The following is a 27,917-nucleotide window of genomic DNA, read 5'->3' as shown; positions in this document are numbered from 1 at the left end:
CCAAGTTTTTACTCATGCATTTCGTTTGTGTAGGCACTTTGTAGTTGTTGCTGTTTCTGTTGTTTTTCCTTAACGTGCACGGCTTAGCGCCGTGGATGGCTGCTTTACTTGGCTAGCAAGCGTTTTCAATTTCGTTCAGTTGCTTTTCGGTTCGTGAAGTGATCTGCCGCATATCAAAAAACGCGTCTGTTGCACATTTTCAAAAAGCCCGTCTTCGTCTTGGAGAACCACAATTGTTTCAGGTTTCCTGTTTTCCAACTGCCTATAAATCAGTTATTGGCAAATTTAATCGAAATTACAAGCAGAAAAGTGAGTGTTCATTGGCCGTTGTTTGAGTTGTTATATAAGTACTACATATAAACAAACATTTGTAAATGTGTCTAGCAATTTATATTTGGAATTGAACTTGTATTTGGTGTGAATTGTGTTGGAATTACCCAAAAAAGAAAAAAAACACATTACAAGGAAAATGAAAGTGATCAAAACCAATACTATCTAACATGGACTCTAAGGATATACTAAAATAGAAGCGAAGAAAGTGAAAAATAATTAAAAGTAATTTTGTTTTATTAAAGATATTTTAATAGAAAAAAAATCAGGAATTCACTTATTTTGTCGTTGGAAAAATACAACTAGTGTTTATTATTATTTTTGTTAGGAATTTTATAAATTATTTACTAAAACTTCAAGTTTTATAACAATTATAATGGCTAAATGTCTTAAAGGCTTATATTGAATATGATACCATTTGAGGAATCGAGAGATTTCAATATTAATTTCGAAAAAAAAGCAATATAAAATTATAGAAACGGGTTTTCTTAATTGTAAGCTGTAAGTCTATATCAACCATTTTATAAAAAGCCATTCAGTCTTTTAGCGCCTATCTTAGTCAAATAACCTGAAAATGATTCTACAATTTGTAAGAGAAACTCGACAGGATCAAAAAAATCCAACACGTGGAGCATCACATAAACAAGAATTAGCCTACCATAGTCGATTTTATGTTTTCAAAACAGATCGCGAGCTTAGAACGTTCCAGAACTGATTGCAAGACAGCTTAAACAAATTAGTTCGAGAATAATTCTTGTCAGCAACCGAGTCTGAACAGATAGAATTTCAAACGCTTAAAGCGGTTCCACTGATTTCGTCCTGTAAAAAAACCGCCTTTTCCAATAATTCTGTTTTTAAAATAAACATTTAAATATATAGTTCAAATTCTGTATATCTTTTAGTTACACCCTCAATTAGGAAAATCTAAAATTGTTTAAGAAATTTATTAAAAACTCTGCCATAGTGGTGTCATAACGACGAGTCCTCTGAAAAAAGGTGCGTCCGTGCCAACAGCATAACCTCTAGCAGATTATCTGAAAATAGTGAAAATAAAAGAATACGTTTTTAGTCAAGACTTCAAACTAGAACTTAGACGAAGGAAAACAACTTAAATTAAAAAAAGAACCTACGTCAAAGTCCTTGTAAATTATATCTCTAATAACTGTCTAAAATTTTATTAAGATCGGTTGAGTAGTTTTCGAGAAATCATGACAACTGACTTTGAAAGCACAATACCCTCGAGCGATCAACTCTTCAGACTTAAATGACAATATTATAAATATATTAATAATAAGACAAAAATCGTATTGTTTTAAGCCCGTGTAAACGCTTGAGATCAATTAAAAATTAAAAATAATACTATTTACATACAAAAAAAGTTGCAAAGTATTCAGGAAATCGGGGGGCGACATTTTTTGCTTACATCAAAATATAATTTTATTCATTGAAATCGTTTTTCTTAGTTTCTTAACTTTTAATAACAGGTTTCCTGGTTAACCTTGTCCAAAACGCCGACATTTTCGGGTTTTCAAACCCACAAGAGATAAAGTGACATTGTTACAAGTACTAAGCTCTACATATGTAGTATCGTATTAGGTTTTCAGCATATTCGGTCTGATAGCGGGACATCAGAATTGATACAAAGAACAAGTTAGCTTAGGTTAAGTGGTTGTCAAACGACGCACCTAGGCATTTGGAAGGTGCTAGTCCTTCAGACTATAGAGTCATCTTTGAACCACCCTGTGGTCTTAATAAAGTGAAAAAGTTCACACAATTTGATATGAGCAACTTCGCCCACTTCATCGAGAAAACCGCCGCCAATAGATGCGATTATTTTCCTATACAGAGCCTGACATCCACAGAGAAGGGGTGTAATCGTTTCTTCCTCCTCTTCTTCTTGGCAGCTTCTGTCCTCCCTAATAGCATCGAACTGCAGTGTTGTGCCCAATCTGGCTAGTTCATCTGCTACACAGTTTGCAGGAACGTCACTATGTCCCGGGACCCATTGTAGGGGTATCGTGAAATATGATGTCATTTTCATTAATAAATCCAAACATTCTTTCACTATCTTCGAAGATATTCTTTGCGACTTTAGTGATTTTAAAGCCGCTTGACTATCTGAGAATATTAATATGTATCTAGTCGTTAGCATTCTTTTTGACAGAGCGTGAAGGCTTTCTTTAATTGCAGTGATCTCTGCTTGGAAAACGCTGCAATGATCCGGTAACCGAAAAGAGATTCTGGTACCCAGTTTCTATGAAAATACCCAAAGAGCAAGTGATCAAAAAGTGAGTTTATTATTTTTTAGTTTTTAGGGAACTAAAATAATCTATGGAGATAGTTAATAATCAATGGACCTCCTCTTTTTTCTGTATTTCTCTATTTTGTGGATGATATGTTTGACCAGAAAAGGCTTTCTATTCGTCTTATTTCTAAATTTATATATGCTTCCTCAAGCTCAAGCCATTACTATTATGCTAATAGTACTAATTCAATATTAAAAACTTGTTCATGATATTCCGCGTTAGCCATACATTTTATATAATCCAAAATAGATAATTCTGGCACAAAAACTGTTTCTAAAATAAGGTAATATTATAACGTAAAGGACTTAAATCAGAGTAATAATGGTTCCAAATTGATAGCATAATATTGTCACAGGGTGGCGTTAGTTCTAGTCTTAATTGAAGTAAAAGCTATATATTTTCAAAACTGGTCGAATATTACTCAAAAATTGAGAACTCACATAAATTATTAGAGCTTAAAGCCCAATATGTTTCGCACACACCTTGTACAAGCCGATAAAAGGATTCGTTTGAACTAGAAGTCCACACTGACTGGTACAGGTTTTCGTAACTTCCTCCTAATAGAAATTAATAATAATTGCTTATAATATGCTATCCAATTAATTAAAAAGTCGTTGACTTTACACTCGTTTATATGACAACAAATTTATAGCAAATTAAAATTAGAAAAAAATATATTAATTATTGCAACTGCAAAAAAAACTGTCTAATCAGTTGAGAAAGTTTTGCTTGTTTTTTACGTGCCTCTGCGCGAACACTAATTGCAACAAACAGTTAAGTGAATGCCAATGAAGCTGCACAAGCAAAAACAACAATGCCACAAATTGAAAGGGTGCGAAAGTAACGCAATGCCACCAACACATGCCATAAATCTGACACTTTGCTGATGAACCTTGGTGGGGGATATAAGAAAAATACCACCACCAACAACAGCAACAACCACAACAACTTGAAGTCAGCACTCACAAGCTCCCAAGTAGCTGAGGCAGCTAAGTACAAAGGCAGAGCCAAAGCCGTAGACAAGGCTTTATGTATTTTATGTATTTTATGTAGTTGAAGGTGACACCGCAGCTTAGCTAAGCGCTCAGTACAGCCAAAAGAAAAAACAGTACAAAATTACAACAACAATACAAAAAGCAATGCATGTAATGCGGCAGCGGGAAAAAGTCTTGTTGAGATTTTCACTTTCATTCAGTTCAAGTGGCAGCAAGCAGCCTAATGCAGATGCTCCTGTTGTTGTTGTTTCTTGAGTTTGTTATTATTTATAATGTTGTTGTTTATTTACACAATTATTTTGTGTTTTTATTTATTTAATACTTTTTTTATATTTTTATTTTTTGAAAATACAACAACAACATTAATTAAGTGAAACAAAAAGCTACAGCGGAGATAAAGAAATCATTTCACTTAATTGAAAGTATATTATAAATGCGAGCGAATAGAAAAATTATTAGCACTATTAAAGTGAGCAGTAACCAGCGGCATCTGCCAGCGCAGTGCAAATTTATGTGGAGAAACAGTGGGAAATAACAACAAAGATGAACTTTAAACTAGTGCGAGTTATTAAAGTCACTGCGAGTGAGGTGGCGTAGAAATTTTCGCGCAAAACTTAATGACAGCCACCAAAAACCTCGGCAAGTGATGAGAAGATTTTTGTAGAAATCTCGAGTTTGTGTGTGCCCTGTCTAGCTATGCTCAGGAATATGTGTTTCATGGAGATCCTTTCATAAAAGTACTAAATCTGTTGAGGGAAAATGATTATTAGAAGAAAAAGGGCTAGACCTAAGGAATAGGGAACAAATGATCACGCGTCCAGTCTATAATAGTCTAAATAGTTATAGCTAGTCGGTAGTAACCAACATCATGGAGGTAAGAAACCACTAGATCCAAACTCACTGAATCCTTATATCAGTATGTTTTAAGGATATGGCCAAGTTATTCGAGAAGAGAATGCTCACTACCAAGAAATACAGTATTCTGGGGTATATGCTGCCCAATCAATGTCTAGTGGATAGAATACCGTTTCGACCTAAGCTCTAGTGCAATTAAATAGAAGGATTCATACATAAATTAATAGTAACGATCTTGCCTCGTGACATTCCACTCCAGCTGACCTCTGACCCAGCTCTTCCAATTTACTCAACTGTGCGATGTATCCAACTTTATAGATCCAAACAATATGCACGTTTTTTTTGGAACTTAGATCGATGCAGTAAAATCAGATACAAACTCGTTTACAAACTAACAAATCTCACCTCGAGATAAAAATAATAGCAACAGTTATGACCCCTCTTAGTTAACGAACTCTGTTTTTGTTTAATTTCCGAATGTTTTCAAAGAAACCAGATTCTCGCAGAAGTTTCGAACAGCTATTAAGTCAAGAATCTTAAAATTGATGATGATACCCATTGCTGTTTACCTGCTCGCTGTCTAGTCAAAGCTGTATTTGAGAAAAAACCCAAATTTAACTTGGAAGTTCTTTAGAGACATGAACATGAGAAAACGCAAATCCTATCGAGCTCGACCAGGTGGTTATTGTTACCAAAGAAACTTATTGTTGTGTGTGAATATTTGGAATCGCTGGTCTCTCCAAACAATTCCACCTTAAATACTATGTATATATGATTTCAGCCGAGTTCAACTACGAACCCGAACCGGATTTTACGGTAATTAGCCATCATAAAGAAGTTGAATTTGTTGCCAAAATCGAGCGAATCGTCCACAATAGAACTCTTAGCATTGGTTTTCTGAATCAATCCACTGGTGGTAAGCATAATCCAGCTTTGCTTGGTATCTAGTCCGGTTTATTAGTATGCGGCAAAGTGAAAATTATAGCACCTAAAAGTTGCAGACACTCAAAGTGTTTATTTAAACAGCTGATTGTGTATGAAGAGTGTGACTAAGCCAACGCCGTGAAGTTAGACTTACAGGCATAACTAATAAATGGTGACATGCAATCGCCTTGATTGTCTGCTAACAACCGCAGCACGCCATCGCCATCATCAACAACAGACAAACATACTACAGATATTGGTACATAGTAGATCAGCCGTCATGATTAAACATCAGCGCTGATGCGGATGACACTGATGACAATTGCTAGAAATAGCGTGCTATTGATGAGGCAATGCACTCAACAACAACAACAACTACAATAATAATAATAAAATTTACTGAAAAAACAACAACAACACCAAAATATTAGTAGCAACAACAACAACAATAAAAACAAAATTAAAAAAACATCACTTTGCAACAACAACAACACCATGCATAGTCATTGCAACAGCAGTATCGAGCTTGGAGCTGATTGGAGCTTGTGCGGGCAGCTAACAACCGGCTGACAATCGGACAAGCAATTTGTACGTCACTTTCTGGGCAACGAAAAAAAACAAAAACGGCGTGTTATGTCAGCGTGAGCTTGGTGGCGTTGCCGTAGTTTAACCAAATCAACTTAGATATATGTATGTATGGATTTTGAAAAACCCAAGACACCAGCTCTAAAAAGAAGAAACCACTAAATCCGTTGAAGAGCGTAAATACAAAAATAACAAATACACCATTAAGACTCTGAGTGCTTATGAGGCTTATGAGTCAGCGGCGAGCCGTGGAGGTGTCACGCGGTGGCCTTTCGTTGCACTGCCGCCTGTCAAGTGTTATTTCCTCGAAAGCGGCTCGAGTGCGCATTAAATACTCTAAATGGTCTAAGCGTGTAATGAAAAGTGTGTGTGTGTGTGTGAAAATGGGCTAAGTGAAGAGGCGTAACAGCAAAACGAGCAAACAATTTGTGATAGAAAATGTGTGTACTTTAATAAAAGTAAAGATTTCCAAATTAATTTGGCATGCCCACTTACTTTTCCCTTTCTCATGCTGCATTTACATGGCGCAGCTATTTCGGTTACAACAACTGTTAAAGTTACATAAAAAAACTGTAATCATAATAAATGCTACAACAACCAAAAAAAAACATCGGAGTAATCAAAAACGCGCCAACCCACTTTTTATTTGGAGCACCTCGCTTTGGCTGAAGAAGTGAATTTCCCTCATTTCCTATGCAACACTGCACGCAGTCCGCAGTCGCCGCATATTATGAAATCCGCGTGCGCAACCGCAGCCCGCAGTGCAGTTTAGCATTTTACTATATGTTTACAGTTTTAATTTCAACAAAAAAAAATAGTTTTTTTTTTCTTTTTCTTCTTCTCAAACTGCTCGCAAATGCATGCCAGCGTTCGCGCATTCGCAGTGAATACGAAATTTAAATCGCTGCAATTAAGCGCCGTTTCCGCTGCGCCGGCAATCAACGCTGCTGCGGTGCCGCGAACTCGCCATGAACCGTATGTACGTATTATGTAATGCCGCGAATGCATAAAAACACAAAAAAAAATACAAAAATTTCAAACGTCAATTTGCGAGTCAAAGCCACCGGCGCAAGCGCGACTTGTTTACATGCACACACACACACTCAAAGACACAGCGCTCCAAGCATAGTGACGGAAGCGACTACGTTGCGCGGTTATCGCTGCAAAACCAGCTGGGCAACCGTGACATTGAGACTGTCTGTCGTTTTAAATATGCGCGTATGTGTTGGCATGTTTCATGCATGAAGACGAGCTTACGGCGGAGCGCATAATGTAGCGTTTCGGCAATTGGCCAACTTCAATGTGGACTGCCAAAAAATGTAAAAATGTTGGCCCAGACGCAAAGGTGTGGGCAGACAAAGGTACAGCGTAGTCGACAGCAAATCATTATTGTTTAAGGGTGTTGCCGGTTGTGGCAATGAAAGTGCTTTTCATTTGCAAATCACTGTTAAAACCCAAATTTACTGCTTTCCAGCGGGAATTTCCCAAAATTGGAAATTAGTTTCCTTAATTTTGCCTACTGTGGGTGCTGTTGTGGTTAGATTTGTGTCTTTCAAACAGGGACCTTAGTTGAAAATCATCTTCTACCGCTTTTTCTCTTTTAGGTACTGGATAGGTATTGACAAACTTTCAGCTTAATTCCTGCCAGAAATCTCCTCATAAGATTCCTTAAGATTCCTGCGCCGTTCGAATCAAAATTAAAACTAATTGAACCGTCGTTAAAAGTAGTTTAAAATCAAATCTCATGTTTTAAGTAGGATGGGAAACATCTAAAAGTCCATGAAAACCTTAGCTGAAAATAAATTAAATAAGAAATTATCAAGAGATAATTTTATAAATGTGGAAACGACAAGATTATATACCATATTGTGTACAAATCATAACTAAGTATTTTGAAGTATAATATCGTATCATAAGGGATCTTAAACTAATAGCAATCGTCTTGCTTCACGCGTCCGAATTTTCAATTTATTGATTTGTGATAGGCATACGTCTTCAATATCAGAGACACCTCTTCGACGAAATTCTATAATGTACTTTTTAACTACCTTCGCTCTTCTGTATCCAGTTTAATTTACTGTAGAAATAGATAACTGACTTGATTTTCGAATTTTGAATTTTGATTCTTCCAAATAGGAAAATCTCGAATGTTCAGTATAAGATTTATGTAAGGCTCAACCTACACCGGATTAGTCAATACGTCTTTTCTTGTCTGGTACGAGAACAGCCCATAGCTTCATAAAACAAGACGAGACAAGAACGCATGTTCGCTTGGTGTGGGTTAGAGCAAAATACGTCTTAGTGTCTTATTAGTCAAAGACGTTTTTGACTAATCTGATGTGGATTGAGCGCCTAAACCTCAAGAAAAGAAAAACTTCGGAATTTCAATAATTTAACGATTTCGAAACTCTTCGAGATCATGAGTACCAGATGTTATTCTATGAAACTGTATACTTTACTAACCTTTAGGTCTTCAAAATATGTGTAACCTGCACAATTGACCATGGGTATATATGTAAGCTCATGAATTTCTGTCGGAATTAAAATTCTGTAAATTTCTCAGTAAACTTAGAAGTCCAGCGATTCGAGATAGAAACTTAATGCTTTAAGATTTCACTTCTTAAATAAGTTCTATCTGATGTATAAAATGTGATGTGTATGATGTGTGTGTAAAATGTGAAGAGTTTTAAGTCTATTTAAACTCCATGTTCATCATATTAGTAGCTTTTTGGTTATTTACACTCGGTTTAGTGGCAACCCAAGACCTAAGAGTTGGAGCACAATTTAATTGATATTTTACATCTACAAAGGGAACCATTGGACAAAGATAGATTAGGTTATGTTACTCTGGTAGGCCTAAAAGCCACACATAGACCAGTTTTGGTCCTTTGCGATACCAAATGGAGTGCCGTCTCGTAGTTAATGAGGAGTAATCATGCTTTAGGATGCCTGCGCTTGTTGCGAGTTTCAAAAGGCTTTGTGGCTTCACCAACGAAATCTCTTCCAGAATAACGTAATGTGCTGAAGCCGTTGTCTTGATAATGGAGGACATTCACAGAAGAGGTGATCCATTGTTTCTCTAGTGCCTTGTTCTTAATATTTCCTGCAGTCTTCGCGATATATCAGCCCCATCTTGTAGGCATGCGCCGCCACAAGACAGTGACCAGTGCGTATGCCAACCATATTCCTACATTTGCTTCTATCGAGCGTCAATAGAAATCTCGTGTAGTTCTTATCTACCGCCTTACACATAACTTTTGCGGTTTTGCATCCCGGTATATTCTTCCAACGCGCTTTGAACTTTTTTACCAAGTTTCTATCTAGATCATCATATAGACAGTGTATAGGTTTATCTACGTTGATCATGCATTCAGATGACAGTTTTACGCCTCGTTTGGCAATCTCGTCCACTATCTCGTTACCCTCTATGCCCTTGTGGCCTGGCACCCAGTAGAATTGAAGTCGCCTATTTCTGCCTGTCCTACCACACAAGACACTTTTCGCCGATTTCTTGAATGACATTGGATACAAAAGAGCGCCAAACTTTCTGAAAACACTTTCATTACGCCGTCTAACCGCACCTTAAGTGTAATTGGCACTTGAAGCAGTAAGCATTAAATGAACAGTTAATATTACCCAATACTTCAAGTTGCGGATATATTAAAAATAAATAAATGAGAAAATACACAAAAAAAGTTGTTTAAAGGGGTTTTATTGCGCATCTGTAGGCGGTCAACCGTTTGAAATTTTCGAAATAAAACCGATACTTTTTAAATACACCGAAGCTGAGCGCCCACTGCCGCAGCGCTGTCGTCACGCACTCATTTATTAACGCTCGCATGACGAATGGACTCTTAAAGCAACGCGCAATTATTCGCAAATCCCTATTGTGAGCGTCCCACTTGAAGATTTCGTAATCGCAAGCGAAAACGCAGCGCGCTTAAGCACGCAATACAATAACAGCAAATTTTGGGTAATGACAATCAAATGAGCGAAATAAGCTGACGAAAGGTTACATATAGTCAAAAAATATATGGAAGAGTGTGCAAATTTCGATCATGCTGAGCAAAACAGAAACGCAAAATCGACGCAGTGTGAAATAACCACAAAAGAATAGATAAACTTTTTATTGACTATAAGAGTCACTCACAAATATTTGTACTCGTATACTCTCTCAAGGTGAGGTGAGAGCACCGCAAAGTAGCTGCGCGCATTCATTGGATCAGCGCCAAAACGCCTAATAATGTTTCAGCACCACGCGCCTCTCTGCTAAGTTGGCACCATGGCCACCGCACACCCAAGCTCACTCGCACACTCTGTCGACGACGAGTGTTTCAAGCGAAAGTGAAAGTTTTCTGGCTTTACCAGCGAGACACTCAAAGAAACTGCAAGTGGCGTATAGAAAATCGAGGTGAAGCAAAAATGGTAATAACTTGGGGAGCCAGCTTACACATGTATGTACATAGACCTGAACTCGTTCATACTATATCTGCATGTATAGTAGTTTTTCTTTTTATTTGCGGTTTCGTATGCTCACGGCTGACGCAGCACGTGGCTGAAATCGTATTGCGAACTATAAGCAACTCTGATGCACCGCAGGCGAATAGATACCCAGTAGGGAAGCATTTTATAATTTTCAAAGTAATTATAGTCATCTAAATTATACCATTTTAATTCACCAAAGTAAATTGTGTATAAAACTAAACCATTGTGTATAATTATGACCTAATTTAGTCAATATTATTATCATGCAATATAAAAGATAATGCATTTGAGAAATATTTTTAAGTGAAAAATCCATTGAAAAATACATAAAAGCTTTTAAAACCTGAGTTGTTCTCAATAATACATAATTAAAATTAGATAAATTGGAGAGAGAAGGGACACTAAACTTACAATATCCTTGCACATTTATCCAATACTTAGACAAAGGAATATCTTCGTCAATATATGTATGAAGTGATATTAACATCGGGAGACACATCAAAAATTACTGAAGTGTAAATGAAAAAATCTGCTAGAGGTCTCTTCAGAGTTGAGGATAAGTTAATATAAACTTTAAACTGAAGTATACCTTGCATAGTGTTATACTAAAACCAATAAATTAGTGACAAAAACTTGAGAGTACTGTGAATATGTAGGGCTTATTAAAAAACAGCAATTTATACTTAAAGAACCGTTGTTATTCTCATTATGAACTCTAAGGACCAATTATCAAATGTAATTCATTATGCGTTTCATTTCACTTTTTTCCAATAGTTGTATTCTCTAATTTAACAAACCGGGGCTCTGTTGTTCTCTTGTGCTCTAGCACTGGATCACTGGACCTCTCATGAGCTCGGTAAACGTGGGTTAACAACCAGAACATTCTCTATGGCGAGATCCTTTTGACCCTTTTTGTGGAACGTAAAAAGGTTAACCTTGCCGCAGTAGTGGGAGTCAGAGATAATGAGATGTACAACTCGTATATCATTGGAAGTGAGAGCGCAATATTAAACGTCAAAAACCTCCTCGACTTTGACAGTTGACTGGATGGAGGAAGTTTTGACGTTTCGCAATTGGGAAACTGGAAAGGCCAGATTGAAATGTTGCCAAAAAAATAATACAGCAGAGACATTTTTAACCACCGTGCAAGATCACTAATAAGAACTTAAATAAATATAAATGAAAACGTGAAATTTAAAAGTGGTTTAAGAATATTTTTGTGAATTGCAGCGTCGAGAAACTAATTTTTCATGGAAAATTATAAACTAACTTGATTAATTTTCAGTTGACACTTAATAATTGACCTTATTTATAACTGAAAGTTCGAAAACCGGCTATTCTAATATACCATTTTATCGCCAAATGAAATTCAAATAAGTTATTTTTATATTAAACATTCAGTATTAGTAATTTTTAACCATAATAAATGTTGGGTATTTTAATTTAAATGCCCAAAAATTAGTATTTTGTCTGATCTGGTAATAATGCAAAATGTCATAAAAAAATTCAAATTTTGAGGCGCTTTCACACTGGAATGAGTTGGACATCCCTTTATCCTTTGTGGGAGTACTCACCGAACACGGAACGGAAAAGACATGCATGCGATGAGGCTATTAATTCTGCCGGACGCAAACTGCCATAGCTGTAGCGAGGTGGAAACACCAAGTCATTTCCTGTGTTCGCAAGACTGAGGTCAGATCTCAATAGCTATACTTTTGGCGAACAAACGAACTTGCCGGAATATACATTAGTCGTATCATTAAAGTGTTAGGCTCAAAGCGCTTGAGCGATACATAAGGACCTGCTTTGCGATCCATACTCAGGCGTCTTTGGGCTTCGAAATGAACCGGCGCCTTTAACTGTTTTGAGTAAAATCCATCGCGATATATATTTTTTGTTCAAAGCTAGAATTTTCAAAATTTATAACATTTCCTACTGGGCAATCTTGCTCTCCTTCTCCACCTATTCACATTTAAACGAAAGTACACAATGTAAGTAACGGGTGATTTTTTTGAGGTTAGGATTTTCATGCATTAGTATTTGACAGATCACGTGGGATTTCAGACATGGTGTCAAAGAGAAAGATGCTCAGTATGCTTTGACATTTCATCATGAATAGACTTACTAACGAGCAACGCTTGCAAATCATTGAATTTTATTACCAAAATCAGTGTTCGGTTCGAAATGTGAAATCCGCTTTTTTATCGACAAATTTTGTTCAGCGATGAGGCTCATTTCTGGTTGAATGGCTACGTAAATAAGCAAAATTGCCGCATTTGGGGTGAAGAGCAACCAGAAGCCGTTCAAGAACTGCCCATGCATCCCGAAAAATGCACTGTTTGGTGTGGTTTGTACGCTGGTGGAATCATTGGACCGTATTTTTTCAAAGATGCTGTTGGACGCAACGTTACGGTGAATGGCGATCGCTATCGTTCGATGCTAACAAACTTTTTGTTGCCAAAAATGGAAGAACTGAACTTGGTTGACATGTGGTTTCAACAAGATGGCGCTACATGCCACACAGCTCGCGATTCTATGGCCATTTTGAGGGAAAACTTCGGAGAACAATTCATCTCAAGAAATGGACCCATAAGTTGGCCACCAAGATCATGCGATTTAACGCCTTTAGACTATTTTTTGTGGGGCTACGTCAAGTCTAAAGTCTACAGAAATAAGCCAGCAACTATTCCAGCTTTGGAAGACAACATTTCCGAAGAAATTCGGGCTATTCCGGCCGAAATGCTCGAAAAAGTTGCCCAAAATTGGACTTTCCGAATGGACCACCTAAGACGCAGCCGCGGTCAACATTTAAATGAAATTATCTTCAAAAAGTAAATGTCATTTTTATGCGTTTTTTTTTTTTTTAAAGTTATCAAGCTCTTAAAAAATCACCCTTTATATTGCGGATCACACGGGGCAAATGTGAGCTTATGCGCAGTGCGCATGCGTAAGTTCGAGGTCAAAACACCGCGGCCGCAGGCTATTTGAACTCTGTACTGAAAAAAAGAAACAATTTTTTTTTATTTTTCACTCAGCTGTAAATTATCTGCAGTTTCTCGCAAAAGATTTATTTTTAGCGCAAAATTTTAAATTTTCAAAAATTAATTAGTGAAAAATTTAGCCCTCAAATGAGCGAAAACTTGGATTGCAGTAATGTGTTACATAAAAAAACGTTAATTAAATAAAAATAAGCAAATGCCGCGCATGCGCTTACAAAATTGTGAAAATTTTTTATGTCAGGAAACACCAAACTATCCAACAAAAACTGTGAGAAATTCCAAATGGAATGAAATAAATCAACTTTAATTAACGAAATTCCGCGAAAAAAACAAAATTCGCCCACCTCAGTTTGTGTTTTTGGCGAATGTAACGGTATTCAAACAGCGTTAAATGCGTTAAATTCGCTAATAGCAATTAAGCGCCACGAGCTAAGCTTGAATGGCGCCCAGCGCTTTGCCAAACAAACGGTTTAATGATAGCTTCGTGCCACGCGCAGCTGCAATATCGGCGCTTAATTGTTTTTCTCCCTCTGCATGCTGTTCGTTCGCCTTCTATTTTTACTTTTATTATTCGCCATTCGCTATTTTCATTTTCCATTCGATTTTATTTCTTAATTTCTTGCGCTTCACCGGTTGAGCTTCAATTGCCGTTGCGCTTTCTTGATCAGTACAGCTAACCGAATTAACGCGCAGCAAAAATAATAGCAATAATAAACGCGCACAAAAGCAGTAGCAGCAACAACAACAACAGCAAGCAACTAAAAATAACCGCATAAACGTAAAAACGCAGTAAAAACATAACAACAACAACATCTACAACAACATTTATTAATATTTACTTCTTCACACCTGAATGACTTTGATCATGAGCTGTTGTTGTTGCTGTTGCTTAGCTAGGCTGTAAAGTTGTCAGAAATCGGTCAAAGAAAACTGAAAGTGGCGCCAAAGTATCCGCCTTCCAAATATCCGTTGCGCTTACTCGGTCAGCTTCGTGCATATAGCCCACTATTAAATTTCAATTACCGCTTAATTCTTTAACTTCTTTTCGTTTTATGGTTTCGTGTCGGCAAACTTTTTATTTTACAATTCATGTTGTGATCCCGTTTTTTGAGGCATTTAACCAATAATTGATGCAAGAGATTGACTCCCTTATTGACGTTGTAACGGACTTTTTCGCGTGAAAACATTATTTGTATAATATAGGTGAGGGGCTCTATTCTGTTGACTCTGGTCTATATCTAATCGTAATCGGTTACAAAAATAATTATTCTGCGTTGTGCTCATCAAAATCTAAAGTCTCAAAAAAAATTGCAATAATTCAACTGACAAAAAATAAACATCTACATAAGTATCACTCCTTGAAGATAGATTGGTGATCATGATCCAAGTTGATTATTGCTGAGATCGCAATGTTATTGGTTCTTCAATTCTACATCCTTAACAAGAACAGAGATTACGACGATTTCATCCCGTTACTTTTCGTGGAGTATGTTTAACAGGAAGCGAAGTGTATGGGTCTAGTGGTGAATGAGGACAAGACGAAATATTTCCTGTCATCAAACAAACAGTCAGCGCACTCGTGTCTTTTCTCACACGTCTCTGTTGACTATCATAACTTTGAAGTTGTAGATACTTTCGTATACATGGGCACCAGCATCAACACCGATAAGAATGTCAGCCTCGAAATCCTACGCAGAATCACTCTTGCCAACCGGTGATGCTTTGGACTGAGTAGGCAATTAAAAGTAAAGTCCTCTATCGACGAACCAAAATCAAACTCTACAAGTCGCTAATTATTTCCGTACTAATGTATGGCGTTGTTTCGTGGTTTTCGTGAGAAAGGTTTTGCGCAAGATTTATGGTCCTCAGAACATTGGCAACGGCGAATACCGCTGTACCGCGATGAGCTGTACGATTTATACGACGACATTGACATAGTTCAGCGAATAAAAAGACAGCGGCTACGCTGGCTAAGTCATGTTGTACGAATGATGAAAACACTCCAGCTCTGAAAGTGTTCGATGCAGTACCTGCTGGAGGAAGCCGCGGAAGAGGATTTCTTCCACTTCGTTGGAAGGACCAAGTGGAAAGTGACCTGGGTTCACTTGGTGTTTCCAAACTATAGTCTTTCATGAATGACTATCAAAGTTAGACAGTTCATTTTGTTTAGAACACTCATATTATACTTGCTACTTTGACAAACTCTTCTTAGGTCTAGATCTTTTACCCATATTAATTAAACTCATGTTGATGGATTGAAAAAAGTGGTCTCATACCGGCACTTTTTCGGTGACATTTGCCATATTGATTGACACAGATCTGAGCGAAGAAATTCTATGTTTGCATTGTAAATTCCTTCATAATACTAAACTTTCAAAAAATGTTGACAAAACTAAATTTTGGAATAAAAAATTACTTACAAAGATGAGCTTTCGAAGTTTGTCCTGCCAAGATATTTCCGCCGCTGTCTAGTGAAAGCTGAACCCCGCGTCTCCCTCTCTGTCCGCATTCCTACGAAAGAAATGTGGGCGTGTCGTAGCCGGTGGAGAAGAGGCGCAGCAACCTTTTTCTCGGATGTATTTAAGTTCAATAGAAAAGGAAGAATCCTCTGCAAGGAGCTTGGCGTCAAGTATAACTTTAGGCTGCCAGATTACTGCAGCGTTTTTGAAGCGGAGGTGGCTGCTTGGATATAACTTTTTATTGTCTTAAAGATACACATTTAGTTAGAGATTACTGACAGATTTTTGAAGAAAAGTATTAAAAACTCTACCATTATGAAGTCATTTTCGGCGAACCATCGGCAAAAAGAGGCTTTCGCTCACCCCATAACTACTAGCAGATTACCTGAAGTGAAAATGAAAAATACGTGTTCGTTTAAAACTTTAAAGCAGTACTTGGAGAAAGAAAAAAATTAAAATAAATATTTTACACAGATCCCTACGAAAACAAAAGTAATTAAAGAAAACCAAAATCTTTCGTCCAAATCATTGTAAATTTTATTTCGAAAATCTCTAAAATTTCATTCAGATCAGTTGGCAATCGACTTTGCGAACACAGTTGCAAGAAAAACGACTTTTAATATTTTAGTGACAATAAAGTCGAATAGCTATACTTCTTCAGACTATACCTCCAAAAGAAACACGGATTGACTTGGAAATTTAGGACAATATTCTAGAGATATTGTAGAATTTAAAAAGATGAGAAAAAGGCTATGAAACCCATGTAACCCCGTAAAGGTTACAACTTATGAATAGACGACTATTGGACAAGCTTTGAAGTTCATATGAGATAATAATACAGGAACATGAAATCTTTCGCAAAGTTTTAGAAGGAAAATGAAGGAAGGCTCTTGCATTAAGTTTTGGAAAATGTGTACTCCTCAAACTAACTTTTACTTTCAAAAATATTATTTTTTAACGAAGCATAAATTAACTAATTAATGAATTACTTCACTACAATACTTAATTATATGTATGTAACTTCACAATCATTTCCTCCAAACGATAGTGAAAATTCCAAAAATTGCTCTTGCATAATATTACACAATTTTCCAAATCCAACACTTTTGTAATTTTCAGCAAACCAAGTGCATTAGAAACTTGTAACCGCAATTCGCTGTTGTTGACTTATAATTTGTTGCAATTACCGGCTAAAAGCGGAACTGCCGACTATTAAACACAGCTCCACTCATGACAGTGATTTTTTATTTAATTTTCTTGAACAAACACAAAACAATAACACAAACAAAAAAACACAAGCTAACTAAATACATAGAGACTATTAACATTATATTTCCTCTCACTCAATTTTACAGCGCATGCGCAGCTATCAACACATCGCAATGTTGTCGCCAACACCAGCACGCGCTATGAAAGCAGCAACAACAACAGCAAAGACTTCATTAGCTACATTTGTAATTTTTCTGCTACTCTCACTAGCCACCAGCGATGCGCAGACGCAAGCTCCATCGCAAAGCCAAAATGTAGAGATTACCGGCAAACCTACCATCTACAAGCCAGCCGTTATACGCACGGAACTACGCTTCGGACGTAATCTGGATCCGGAGAAGGTGCGCGTCGTCAATGTGAAATCGAACACGGGGGATAATGTGGAAATACTGGTGGGCAAAGACTCGCGACGCGGACGGCTTGATGATGCGTCAAGCAGCTTCTTTGTGCGTAGCGCCGATGTACGCAAGCCAACGCCGCGCCCACAGCACGCCAAACCCTCCGTGTATAGTTTCCAGCACACGCCAGCACTGTTGAAGCAAGCCGAATTGGCGCGTCAGAGGAGAGATTACCAAGAGCGCAAGGCTGAGGCTGAAGCGCGTCAGGTGCTAAAGATACAGAATGCATTGCGGCAGGCTGACAGTATGCCGGCCGCCAGTGGTAGAGCACAATATGCACGTGGTCTACAATTTCGTGACACTAGCGAGCCACAATGGCAACGGCAACCTTACGTAGCACAACAGCACGCTGCCAACGAGCTGAGATTTGTCTCGGCGGACGCACAAACATTTGGGCGCCCCGTCAACTACATACCCATTGCACAGAATACCAACACCAATAACAAAAGCTTCTCGTTTCCCTCCGAAGACACAGCTGCTTCACAGAGTCAACCCATCGACCGCGCTTGGCAACCCATGGAGGCCGTGAGCGCGCCACATACGCGCAATATGCGTCAAGCACCCGATCTATACAACACCAATGCAGGCACATATCCACTCGGTAATGGCTACAGTTTTCGTCCCATCTTCAATGCCGCCCTACGCTCAGTTGCCGAGTATTACACAAATGCCGCAAGCAGCCAAGGTACTGGACGCCGCGCCACGCGACCCAAGAATATCATCACCAAGGATGACTATCTGGCGGCGAGCAAGAAGAAGACCACGTATATACCCGCAGCTGTGGTATTGACTTCATCCACAGCCGTCATGCCAGCCAATAGTAATAGTAATACCAAAACTAACACAAATTTCGACAACAACAGTTACAATAATCAATACCAAAGCAATAAATACAGTAATCAATATTCAAACTCATACAAAACACCCATTGCAAAGCATCCTAAGGTGCCGAAATTGCGTGATACACCAACGAATCAGTATGCGGCGGCTTCAGCGCCCACTTCGACTATAGTTGACGGTCCAGCGGTGACGGTTATTGAAGGTGTACGTGTGCCCGATGCACCTGAGGACAAAGTTAGGACCTGGCGAAATGCGCGTGTGCTCAACAACAAGCTCGTTCCCTACCCAGATGGTTATACGCCGCCCAAAGTACAGATCCAGCATTTTGATAGATGAGCAAACGAACCCACGTGACTACCACATAATACTATAGCAATAATTTAAACACACATTAACTGCCAAAAATGAAAATTATTTCCAATTACTTCGCGATTACACTTTACCTTTGGCATAGCTGAGAGAAAGAAAGAGAGAAAGAGTAATAGGCGTTTCAAGCAACACCTTAATTTAGTCAATTGGCAAATTGCTACATTATAATATTTGTAGGTATTAACAATATATACCTATACAATAAATTGACTCAATTAAGCGTCTGTCTGAAACGCCTAGAAGAATTAATTAATATTTCTGAGTGAAGCTTTTGCTCTTAAAAACCGTCTTACCGCACTCTTTTTGTAATTTATTTATGTACATTATGAATATATAATTTTAGTATACTACAGCATATTGGAAACTGAAAAAATTATGATTTTTAGTTATAAGAAATCATTTCTTTCTATATAAAATAAGTCTTCCTTTCTTTCGTTATTTTATTTTCAAGTTATTTATAATATTTACCTATTTTTAAGCAACTCCCGAAGACAATTATGGACAGCCTTAAAACATTAGTTTTATTAAATAATATGTATATGTATTAGTCATTAAGTTATGAATAATAAAATTATTTGTTTTCTTTTGTTCTCTGTTTTCATTTTATTATTTTCTACTTCCATTAAATTTCTTCTCTTTTTAGCATAATAATTATCACTTGAGTCATGAATTTATTATACATAGTTGAGATAAATAAAATTTTGTCAGATATTTTAACGCATTCATGAGTTGTTTATATTTCTTTGAACTGTAATTGGATGTGAAGTCTTCAAAAATATATAATTGTTAACAGAGAAAGAGGCAAAATGGACACTGGAGACAAAAGTTTTGAGATTTAACTAATCTTAATATGGTAAGGTAGTTGCTTCTCTAACTTCAATGAAAAGATAATAAACGTACATCATAAGCCTTCATATAATCGGGACTGGTCTTCCTCTCTTCTTTCATTGTATCGTAATTACAAAAATAATATTTAAATTATGAGCTGAGCTGATGAGTTCAAGAACTATGTTGGAAGGAAATGAAACCCACAATAAAGTTTTCTGCTAACCATTATTAGGTTGTAGTTCTATTAGAAAATATGACATTTTTTTAGACAAATTTTTACAATATTTTTTAAACGACCAAGGTCATGGGATTACCGAGATTATTAAAAATTAAAATGACCTTATCTGTCATTTCATCGCCTGTTAATTTCTCCAGCATAAATTACTAAGGTTATATAAGTCACACGATAGTGTGTCACCTTGTCTGAAACCTCGTTTGGTATCGGCTCGGAGGGGTCCTTCCCGATCTTGATGGAGCTTCAACTTCAGTTTACACAGCCGTATTAATTTTGCAGTCATTCAGACATAGTGGCATGGAGTCAGCTCCTTTTCGTGCTGTCAAAAGTAGCTTTAAAATCGACAAAGGGATGGGGTGCATCGATCCACTTTTCACAAGTCTTTTCTAAGATTTGGCGCATTATTAATATGTTAATATATGGTCAGTTGTAATCTAATTACCAACAAGGCATTATTCAGAGGATGAAAATCGTGACTTTCTGTGAACGAATTTTTACTAACAGGACATTGTCAAAAAACCGACCGAACATATGTCATTTGATCCTGTTATACGTCCAGTCAATGATCTATGCTATGCTTGAACCGGCCAGTTGAAAATCAATATACGGTGTGATAACTTCGCCTATGCTAGGAAAATAACCGACAGGTTGATCTCCATAATTCACTCAGACACTAAATGCCATAAAATTTACGAACTAATAAGTCTTAAAATTATCAAGTTCATTACTTTTCTGTGAGTTATTTGAAATGAAAGTTCTATAGCTCTAAAACACAAGCCAAATAAATTCCTGTGGTTTGAAATTCACTCGGTGAGAGAGTTGATTACCTGTTTACTTTTCACTTTCTCTTCAATTGATGATCGTTTGGAATCGATTCGACGAACTCCAAATTCTTACGGCAGGTTGAGGAACACAACCTGGAGTTTATCAGAGTATACCACTATTGAAAAAGGCGCAATTCATGTTAGACCCTTCAATTCAACTAAAAATATATATTTCTTGAAAAGATTTAAGTAAGTAACTCCGATAGGTTGGAACTACAATATTTACGGCATTCTCATTCTCATAAATAATGAGCTCTTCAATTACACGAATTCATAAATAAACGTAAGATTAATTATTTAATTTCATTATATTTTTCTTTGGCGTTAAACAAGTAAGTAATAAAAATGTAAAAACATAAAATATCTGTGCACAAACAGCTCCAAATCATATCATATATTGGTTTACGGTTGTAACCTTAAAATCGCTCACTTTGACATCCATACATTCATCGCTATTGAACTCCAAGTGAACCATCTTCGCAGGCACCAACATCATAAAGCCGTTATTCGATAATTTATATCTGGTAATATTGGCCTTAAGTAGTTCCAGATAGAGAAATACGGCAGGTTTTGCAACGTTAACATTCAGACTGATAATATTGGCGAATTGATTGTTCACACGGTAGCAGTAGGTGAAGAAAACGCTCAACTGCAACAGAGTAGAGTGAAGTCAAAAACTTCGAGTCAAAAACCAAAAGAAATTTGTGACTTACCGTTACTTTGGGATCCTCCATACCCACAGCATTCTTAATCGCGCTGGGGAAGTAATAATTGCGCGCAAGTACAGTTGATTCGTCACTCAAAACGAATTCAACAAAAGAGTTGGTTTTAGTGAAGGCCCCTTCGAAAATGGTATCAATCGGTATTATCTTGTCGTACTGCACACCATTGGGTTTCTGCAGATTGAAAAAAAATTTAGCTAAGTGTAAACTGATATCAATAAAGTAAGGTAATACCAAAGCGACTGGCCAAACAACTTGTTTTTTCGGAAACAAATCCGACCATTTGTAGATATTCATAGATACGTGAAGTCCTTTGTGGTTCACTTGCAACTGATCGCAAATTAACGACACATTCACTGCTTCCTGATCGGAGTCGTAGAGTGCCACAATATGTATGGGTGCCATGAAGTATTTCGCCCAATAGTGGAGTAACTATATGAAGCACCGAAAAAAAAACACAAATTATAAGTTGGATTTGGAAGCTTAAGTGTCAAATGTGCGGAAACCTTGAAATTGCCATAGAAATCAATGCTTGACCAGGATGGTGCCACCCAAACATCATTCAACTGCCAGTAGAGTGCGCCCATTGTGTGATGTTCTGTGTCTCTCAAACTGCGATAGACTTCGGTCTCTACTTTTGTCACCATCGCCTGCGAAATTTGACTAAAATAGATCAAGGCATCGACATAATTATCATCCTCAGGTAGTGGCAACGGCAGGTGACGTCTTATTAAGGCAATTATCATAGTCATATTAGAGGGATGATGCTGACGGTGATGTATTAAATTGAGCAGATCATCCTTAGGGTTCATAGTCAACTGCCAGGAAGTAAGTTTCGGCAAACTCTGAAAACCATACTCGGAAGCGAAGCGCGGACGTCGATAGGTGTTTGGGTTCCACGCGTCCTCAAAGTTCGTATAGAAGTGTACTGAGAAATAAATATTATTAGTTAGCATATTAATTAGAAGGAACTCAAACTTTCTTCAACTTACTATCGCCAAAATTCTCATCGCCTGGATTATTTGAAATATAATTATCCTTTTCACTCGCCTTTGCATTCGATGGCGAAGATATCAGTGGCTTTGGTCGTGAGCTATCCTGTATGATCTTCAACTCATGAAAAACGGTGCCAATATATAACTCACGATATTCCGCCTCGAAACGCGACCGATCACCGGCCGTGCCATACCAGTTATCCACGAGCGCTGCCTCATTTTCATTATTCGTCGCTATAATCGCAATACTCGGATGGTAAGCGATGCGTTTAGCATTTTGTATGACTTCTGTGCGCACCGAAGCGAGAAAATCATCTGTAGCGGGATACATAGCGCATGCGAACATCATATCCTGCCACACCAGTATGCCATATTTGTCGGCTTTATCATAGAACTCGTTGCTCTCGTAGACGCCGCCACCCCAAATGCGTATCATATTCATATTCGCCTCCTTGACGGCCGTCAGCAGATAACGTACTGAAAAGTGTGAGACAAAAGTATTCAGGAAATGCAATAATAATAAAATAAAAATGGGACCCACTTTGATTTTCGTCGTAGCTCAGCTCCGGCAGTATATGCATGGGTATGTAGTTGGTGCCCTTCATGAAGATCTCCACGCCATTCACTTTGAACAGGAAATAGTTGCCGACGCCTGTTTTTTATGTAATTATTTTAATATTGTAATTTATTCCGAGATTCATTTATCAATTCTTTACCTTCCTTGGCCGCATCTTCAACCAACTCGATCGTACGAAAACCTACTCGTATATTCTTCGTAGATGTAGTACGCGCTCGCAGATTGAGCCCGTTCCGATTGAGCCAGGCTTTCATGGAAAAATGTAGTGGATATAATTTTTGATCGCCATAACCGTTGGGCCACCAAAGAGTCACGTTTTCCTAAGGGAACAAATTAGAGATACATTAATATTTTGTGGAATATTGCAGAACTTATTTAAAGTTAAAGAGTCAAAGATCAAATTATAGAAAAAGAAAGCAGAGGTCTCTAAAATTTTCAATAATTCTCACTTACAATGGGTAGCGCTTGATCGAAGGTGATAATGGGATTCTGCCATGATAACTTTTGCTTCGAATAAGTACTTATTGTAATGGGTTCCTCCATAAGCTCACTAGAAAATAACAGTAATTAGTACACCAAACAGTATATAACAACAAAAAATGTTCAAAATTTACATCGCATAAAATTTCAGTTCGGCATAGAAATCCTGTCTGCCACCGCTGTCGATAAACACGCGTATGTGCATATTCCAGTGCGTTTCATTACGACTAATTGCCACATCCACATCGCGTATCAAAGCCACCTCATAGAACTCCAGCGTTACTGGCTTCCTTCAAAGACACACTCACATTATAAGTATCCAGTTCAATTGAAAGCTATAAGACATAATTGACATAATTTACCAGATACCCATTGAAGGCGCCGCCAGCCCCCAATCCCAAGAGAAGCTCGCCTGCATTTTACGCAGCATATTCATGTGGCATTCACCGTGATAACTGACGGGTGGGCATGCGGGTGGCACAGACACATTGCGCGCCGTCAGCTCATCGGCTCTCGCACGCGCCGCATGTACCGGCGAGATCAGACGCACCACCAATTGATTCACATCCTGCAATATGTGACCCACTTCGTAGGTGTAGCGTACGAACATGTTGTCGGTGTGACCCAGTAAATGACCATTGAGATAAATTTCCGAAATCGTGTCAATACCATGGAATGTGAGGTTGACTAGACGCGAGTCTTTGATTTCTTCTGAAATGCGAAAATACGGGAAATTTAATGTTTATTAAGAGATAAGTTAATGTGGTACTTACCAGCAAACTCCAGTGAATAGGTCCAGTTGCCATAAGAAATGTAACGCATGTCAATGTCATTGTAGGACTTGAGTACATCTTCACCCGCTACAGCGCTGTAGACACCCGATGGTATTTTCACCTTCGTATTAGCTGAAAGTGAAATTTGGAGGTTAGAAAATAGATTTCATTGGTAATAAAAGTTAACTCTATCCTATATCGATACTCGTATTTAATTTATAAATTTATATCTCAAATTGATACGATCTATGTTTATTCATAAGAACAGTTAAACCGAAAATGCCTTCGTTACAACTTCTTATTTGTATTTACATAGACAGTTTTAAGGTTTCATTTGTAAATCATCTTTAGGGAAATCGAAGTTTTCTGCAAAATATATCTGAAGAACACTTAACCCTTACTCTTTTCAAGAAGAAGTTTGAAAACAAATTTTTAGAAGAGTCATAAATTTAATTCATGGCAAAAATCACTAAAACAGTTGGATCGAAAACCGTTCATATAAAAAGGAGACTATTTAAACTGACAGACGAAAATTTGTTCTTTTCTATTCATAGATCTTCTATATTGATCGATTTTTTATTATTTTTACTTTGTCCACTGATATTGAATATTTCGTTAATCTGTTACGACAAGAAACTGCTAAATCTAAGATGAATTACTTGGCCGTTCCCTATAGAAATTTATGTGCCGGTCTTGATCATCACGGAAGAAGTACGGCCCATAAACCGCACCAAACCGTAATTTTATCGGGATCCATGGGGTACGTGTGTATTGCTGCCTGACCAATAACGCATATTTTGCTTATTGACGAAGCCATTCAGCCGGAAATGAGCCTCATCGCTGAAGCTGATTTTCTTCGATGAAAAACCGGATCATTTTCAAGTTGTTGCTTAGCCCAATTCACGAACATACGACGATTGTGGTGGTCAAGCGGCTTCAGTTCTTGCGTCAATTTGATCTTATAAGGATGTAGACCAAGATCTCTTTGCCACAACGACGTCACAGAGATGCCGAACGCTTGAGAATGACGTGTGAGAAACATATTTGGGTTTTCCTCAATTGATGCGCTAGTGGCAGCAATATTCTCAACACTACGGGCACTTTTTGGTCTCACTGACACGGGAACATTTTGTACGGTGCCTGTGGATTAAAATTTTTCCACTAGACGCTCAATTACTGATCTGACAGGACGATTATGACGACCATAAATTGGACGTAGCGCTCTTAATGTTGAGGCCACTGACTCCGAATTTCGGTAGTAAATTTTAATAATTTCAACTCGTTGTTGGATCGTATATCTTTCAATAATGAAATGGCAAAGCTTACTGAAGAGAAATGTCGAAAGAGCGGGAAAAATATGGCGTTGTTGCTGTCCCTATCGGTCTACTTTTGTAGCGTCCCTTTTGAAAAGCCCTTTATTTACTACGACACTTTCTCAATAATTACTCATTGTTGAAATTTTGCTAGTAAACAACAGATCTGTTTGCCTATATTTCCATAATTGTGAATATTAAATAATTCAAGCATGAATCGCTAACAAAGTCACTTTTTGCTTATAATTGGAACAATTAAAGGGAAAATTGGTTCATAAAATAGAAATGTGTGGCATTTGAAAAAAAAAAAAAAAAAAATTTATGAAATGAAATTTGCTTAAGTGGATCCCAGCATACGAGGTAGGTTCAAAAAGTATAGTGAATTTTTAAATTTTCGGCTTAACATATTATGTTCAAATTTAAAAAAGTTCCAAAGTTTTTTATTCTGATCAGAAAAATCACCATAAGAGCAACACACGGGATGTGTTGATTAACATTCATGAAGATCGAGATTCGATCAATAGTTATGCATTTGCGACAATTTAGGAGTATATGGTTCTCTAATTTTAATTTTAAAAACAATGTGGAAATTTAGAAAATCTTTTTTAAACTGTCACTAAAGTCAGTGTCTTTTCGAATAAACTTAAGTGTACCTTTGAGATTCTACTAAAAATCAATTTTTTGGAGACATTTGTCCCTTTATATATGTACTTATACTTCGTGCTCTGCACAACACACTTCACAAGTCCAGCGGTTCACACGCCTAATGGTAATCAACATAAAACTTTACACAAATCTATCTTATCTTTCGAAAGACACTATATAAGTCAATAGGAAGATACAAAGTATTCATTGCCACACCATAATGAGACAATAAACGCGTTATTACTTGGCAATTAAGTGATAAGCCGCGCCTTTTTGCTGCATATTATTTGGACACTTCAAAAGGTAGACTTACTGTAAGTGCCATTAGTTAGCGTCCACGAGAGACCCTTCAAATCCTGCACATACACCGACTCCGCCACTGCACAGCCGCTTAAACTACACAACCAAACGCTGACGCACAGCACAATTAGACTAGCGCGATGGTTTACCGCACTTTTCTGCTCCATAATTCGCATTTTATAATTGAAAATTACCCAGCACTCATTTACATAGACGCAGTCTTTTGTATGCACCCACAATCGTATATGGTTTCAGCTGATGAGCACGAGTGTGTCTTTGCCTTCACTAACTTGTTTATTATTATAATTTGAATTTTATTTGTTTTTGTTTATTGTTTTTCTACTTTTGCGTGCACTTGAACTTTCTTTTGACGCTTCGGCTTTAAGCTTCTTCTGTTTGGCAGCTTATCAATTCGATTGCACTGTTTTGATATGCGCCGAGCAACACTTTGCCGGCAACTAACTTGTGAGATCGCTTCGCCGGCGGTTTTATTTGTTGAGCTTCAGTGTTCTCTTGCGGTCATTTGCGCTCTGTGTTTGGGTTACAAAGAGCGCAGAAATTGATTAGTAAGAGATAAGCCAATAAATTGTAGGAAAATAAAAATAATAAAAATAAAATTATTTCAAATTTAAATTTATTATTTATTTTAAATTAAAGTATTTTTTATGAACTTCTATTGATTGATGATATGAATGTACATACATAGTTTCGTTTTAGTTTCTCGACTTAAATTCATAATTTCGATATTATTTAAGATCCATCATTAAGCATTGCTCGAATAGAAATGAAGGAAGGAAATTCATGCGGTTACCTACATAGCTTCACATAATTCATTGATCTTTTAGGCGCAATAAACTTTCTGGAAACTTTTTCCAATCCTCAAATATTTCATAACAACAACGGACCCATCAGTTTCGTAAAGAGGAGAAAGAGAAAAGAGATATTGTATTCAATCCATCGGTCAGTCAACTGAGGTACTTTTAACCGAAAATTAACCATTTGAACGGAAGTTTTAGGAAGAAGTTAATAGCAAGATATACTGGATATTCTGGCCACTACATACTAATGTATGATCTGCCTAAAATATCCGTACGGTGAAAAGAAAACTGACATTTTCATAACTTCATTTATGTGATATTCGTTAGCCCTCGAACGCAAGAAGAAATATACTGAAATCGCTATATCTGCAAAATACCGGCCACATCTCACGCCGGAAGCACTCTTGTAGACCGACTAATCCTGTTGATGTTGAAAGAGGTACTGGGAAGAGCACTAATCTTCTTTTGCTTCCTTCTTCAACACTTTGATATCCTTGTTAATTATCCTTAATGTGCTCGTTTTAAATAATCATTAGTCGTCTTACGAACTTAAAATATCCCTTACACTAGCAGACCGCTCCGGCTTCGTACGG

The 27,917-nt window shown here is 37.4% G+C and overlaps 2 protein-coding genes across 3 annotated transcripts in view; one reads left to right on the top strand and one right to left on the bottom strand.

Moving 5' to 3' along the window:
- LOC105209503 (uncharacterized) overlaps nucleotides 1-19,415 on the top strand; it is a 172,360-nt gene extending 152,945 nt beyond the window's left edge. Inside the window, exons 1-2 of one of the 2 annotated variants that reach the window (XM_011179919.3) lie at nucleotides 122-309; nucleotides 17,294-19,415. In XM_011179919.3, the coding sequence (XP_011178221.2) occupies nucleotides 17,297-18,781 (1,485 nt within the window). In that variant the 5' untranslated portion in view covers nucleotides 122-309; nucleotides 17,294-17,296 and the 3' untranslated portion in view covers nucleotides 18,782-19,415. Of the gene's footprint in view, nucleotides 1-121; nucleotides 310-17,293 lie in introns of those variants that run through there. The other variant, XM_054231189.1, reaches the window with a different exon arrangement.
- Nucleotides 19,416-20,990: 1,575 nt separating this feature from the next.
- LOC105209502 (beta-mannosidase) lies at nucleotides 20,991-26,978 on the bottom strand. Its single transcript, XM_011179918.3, has 12 exons — nucleotides 26,520-26,978; nucleotides 24,249-24,380; nucleotides 23,838-24,186; nucleotides 23,610-23,765; nucleotides 23,449-23,545; nucleotides 23,135-23,315; nucleotides 22,960-23,070; nucleotides 22,416-22,895; nucleotides 21,930-22,351; nucleotides 21,658-21,855; nucleotides 21,415-21,597; nucleotides 20,991-21,350 (listed from the first exon to the last, which is right to left on the bottom strand). The coding sequence occupies exons 1-12, from the start codon at nucleotides 26,680-26,682 to the stop codon at nucleotides 21,087-21,089; spliced, it is 2,736 nt and encodes a 911-aa protein (XP_011178220.2). The 5' UTR covers nucleotides 26,683-26,978; the 3' UTR covers nucleotides 20,991-21,086.
- Nucleotides 26,979-27,917: the final 939 nt, after the last annotated feature.

Source organism: Zeugodacus cucurbitae, chromosome 2 (genome assembly GCF_028554725.1).
Source record: "Zeugodacus cucurbitae isolate PBARC_wt_2022May chromosome 2, idZeuCucr1.2, whole genome shotgun sequence".
Classification (NCBI taxonomy): Eukaryota; Metazoa; Arthropoda; class Insecta; order Diptera; family Tephritidae; genus Zeugodacus; species Zeugodacus cucurbitae.
This window is presented reverse-complemented; position numbering and strand designations above follow the sequence as displayed.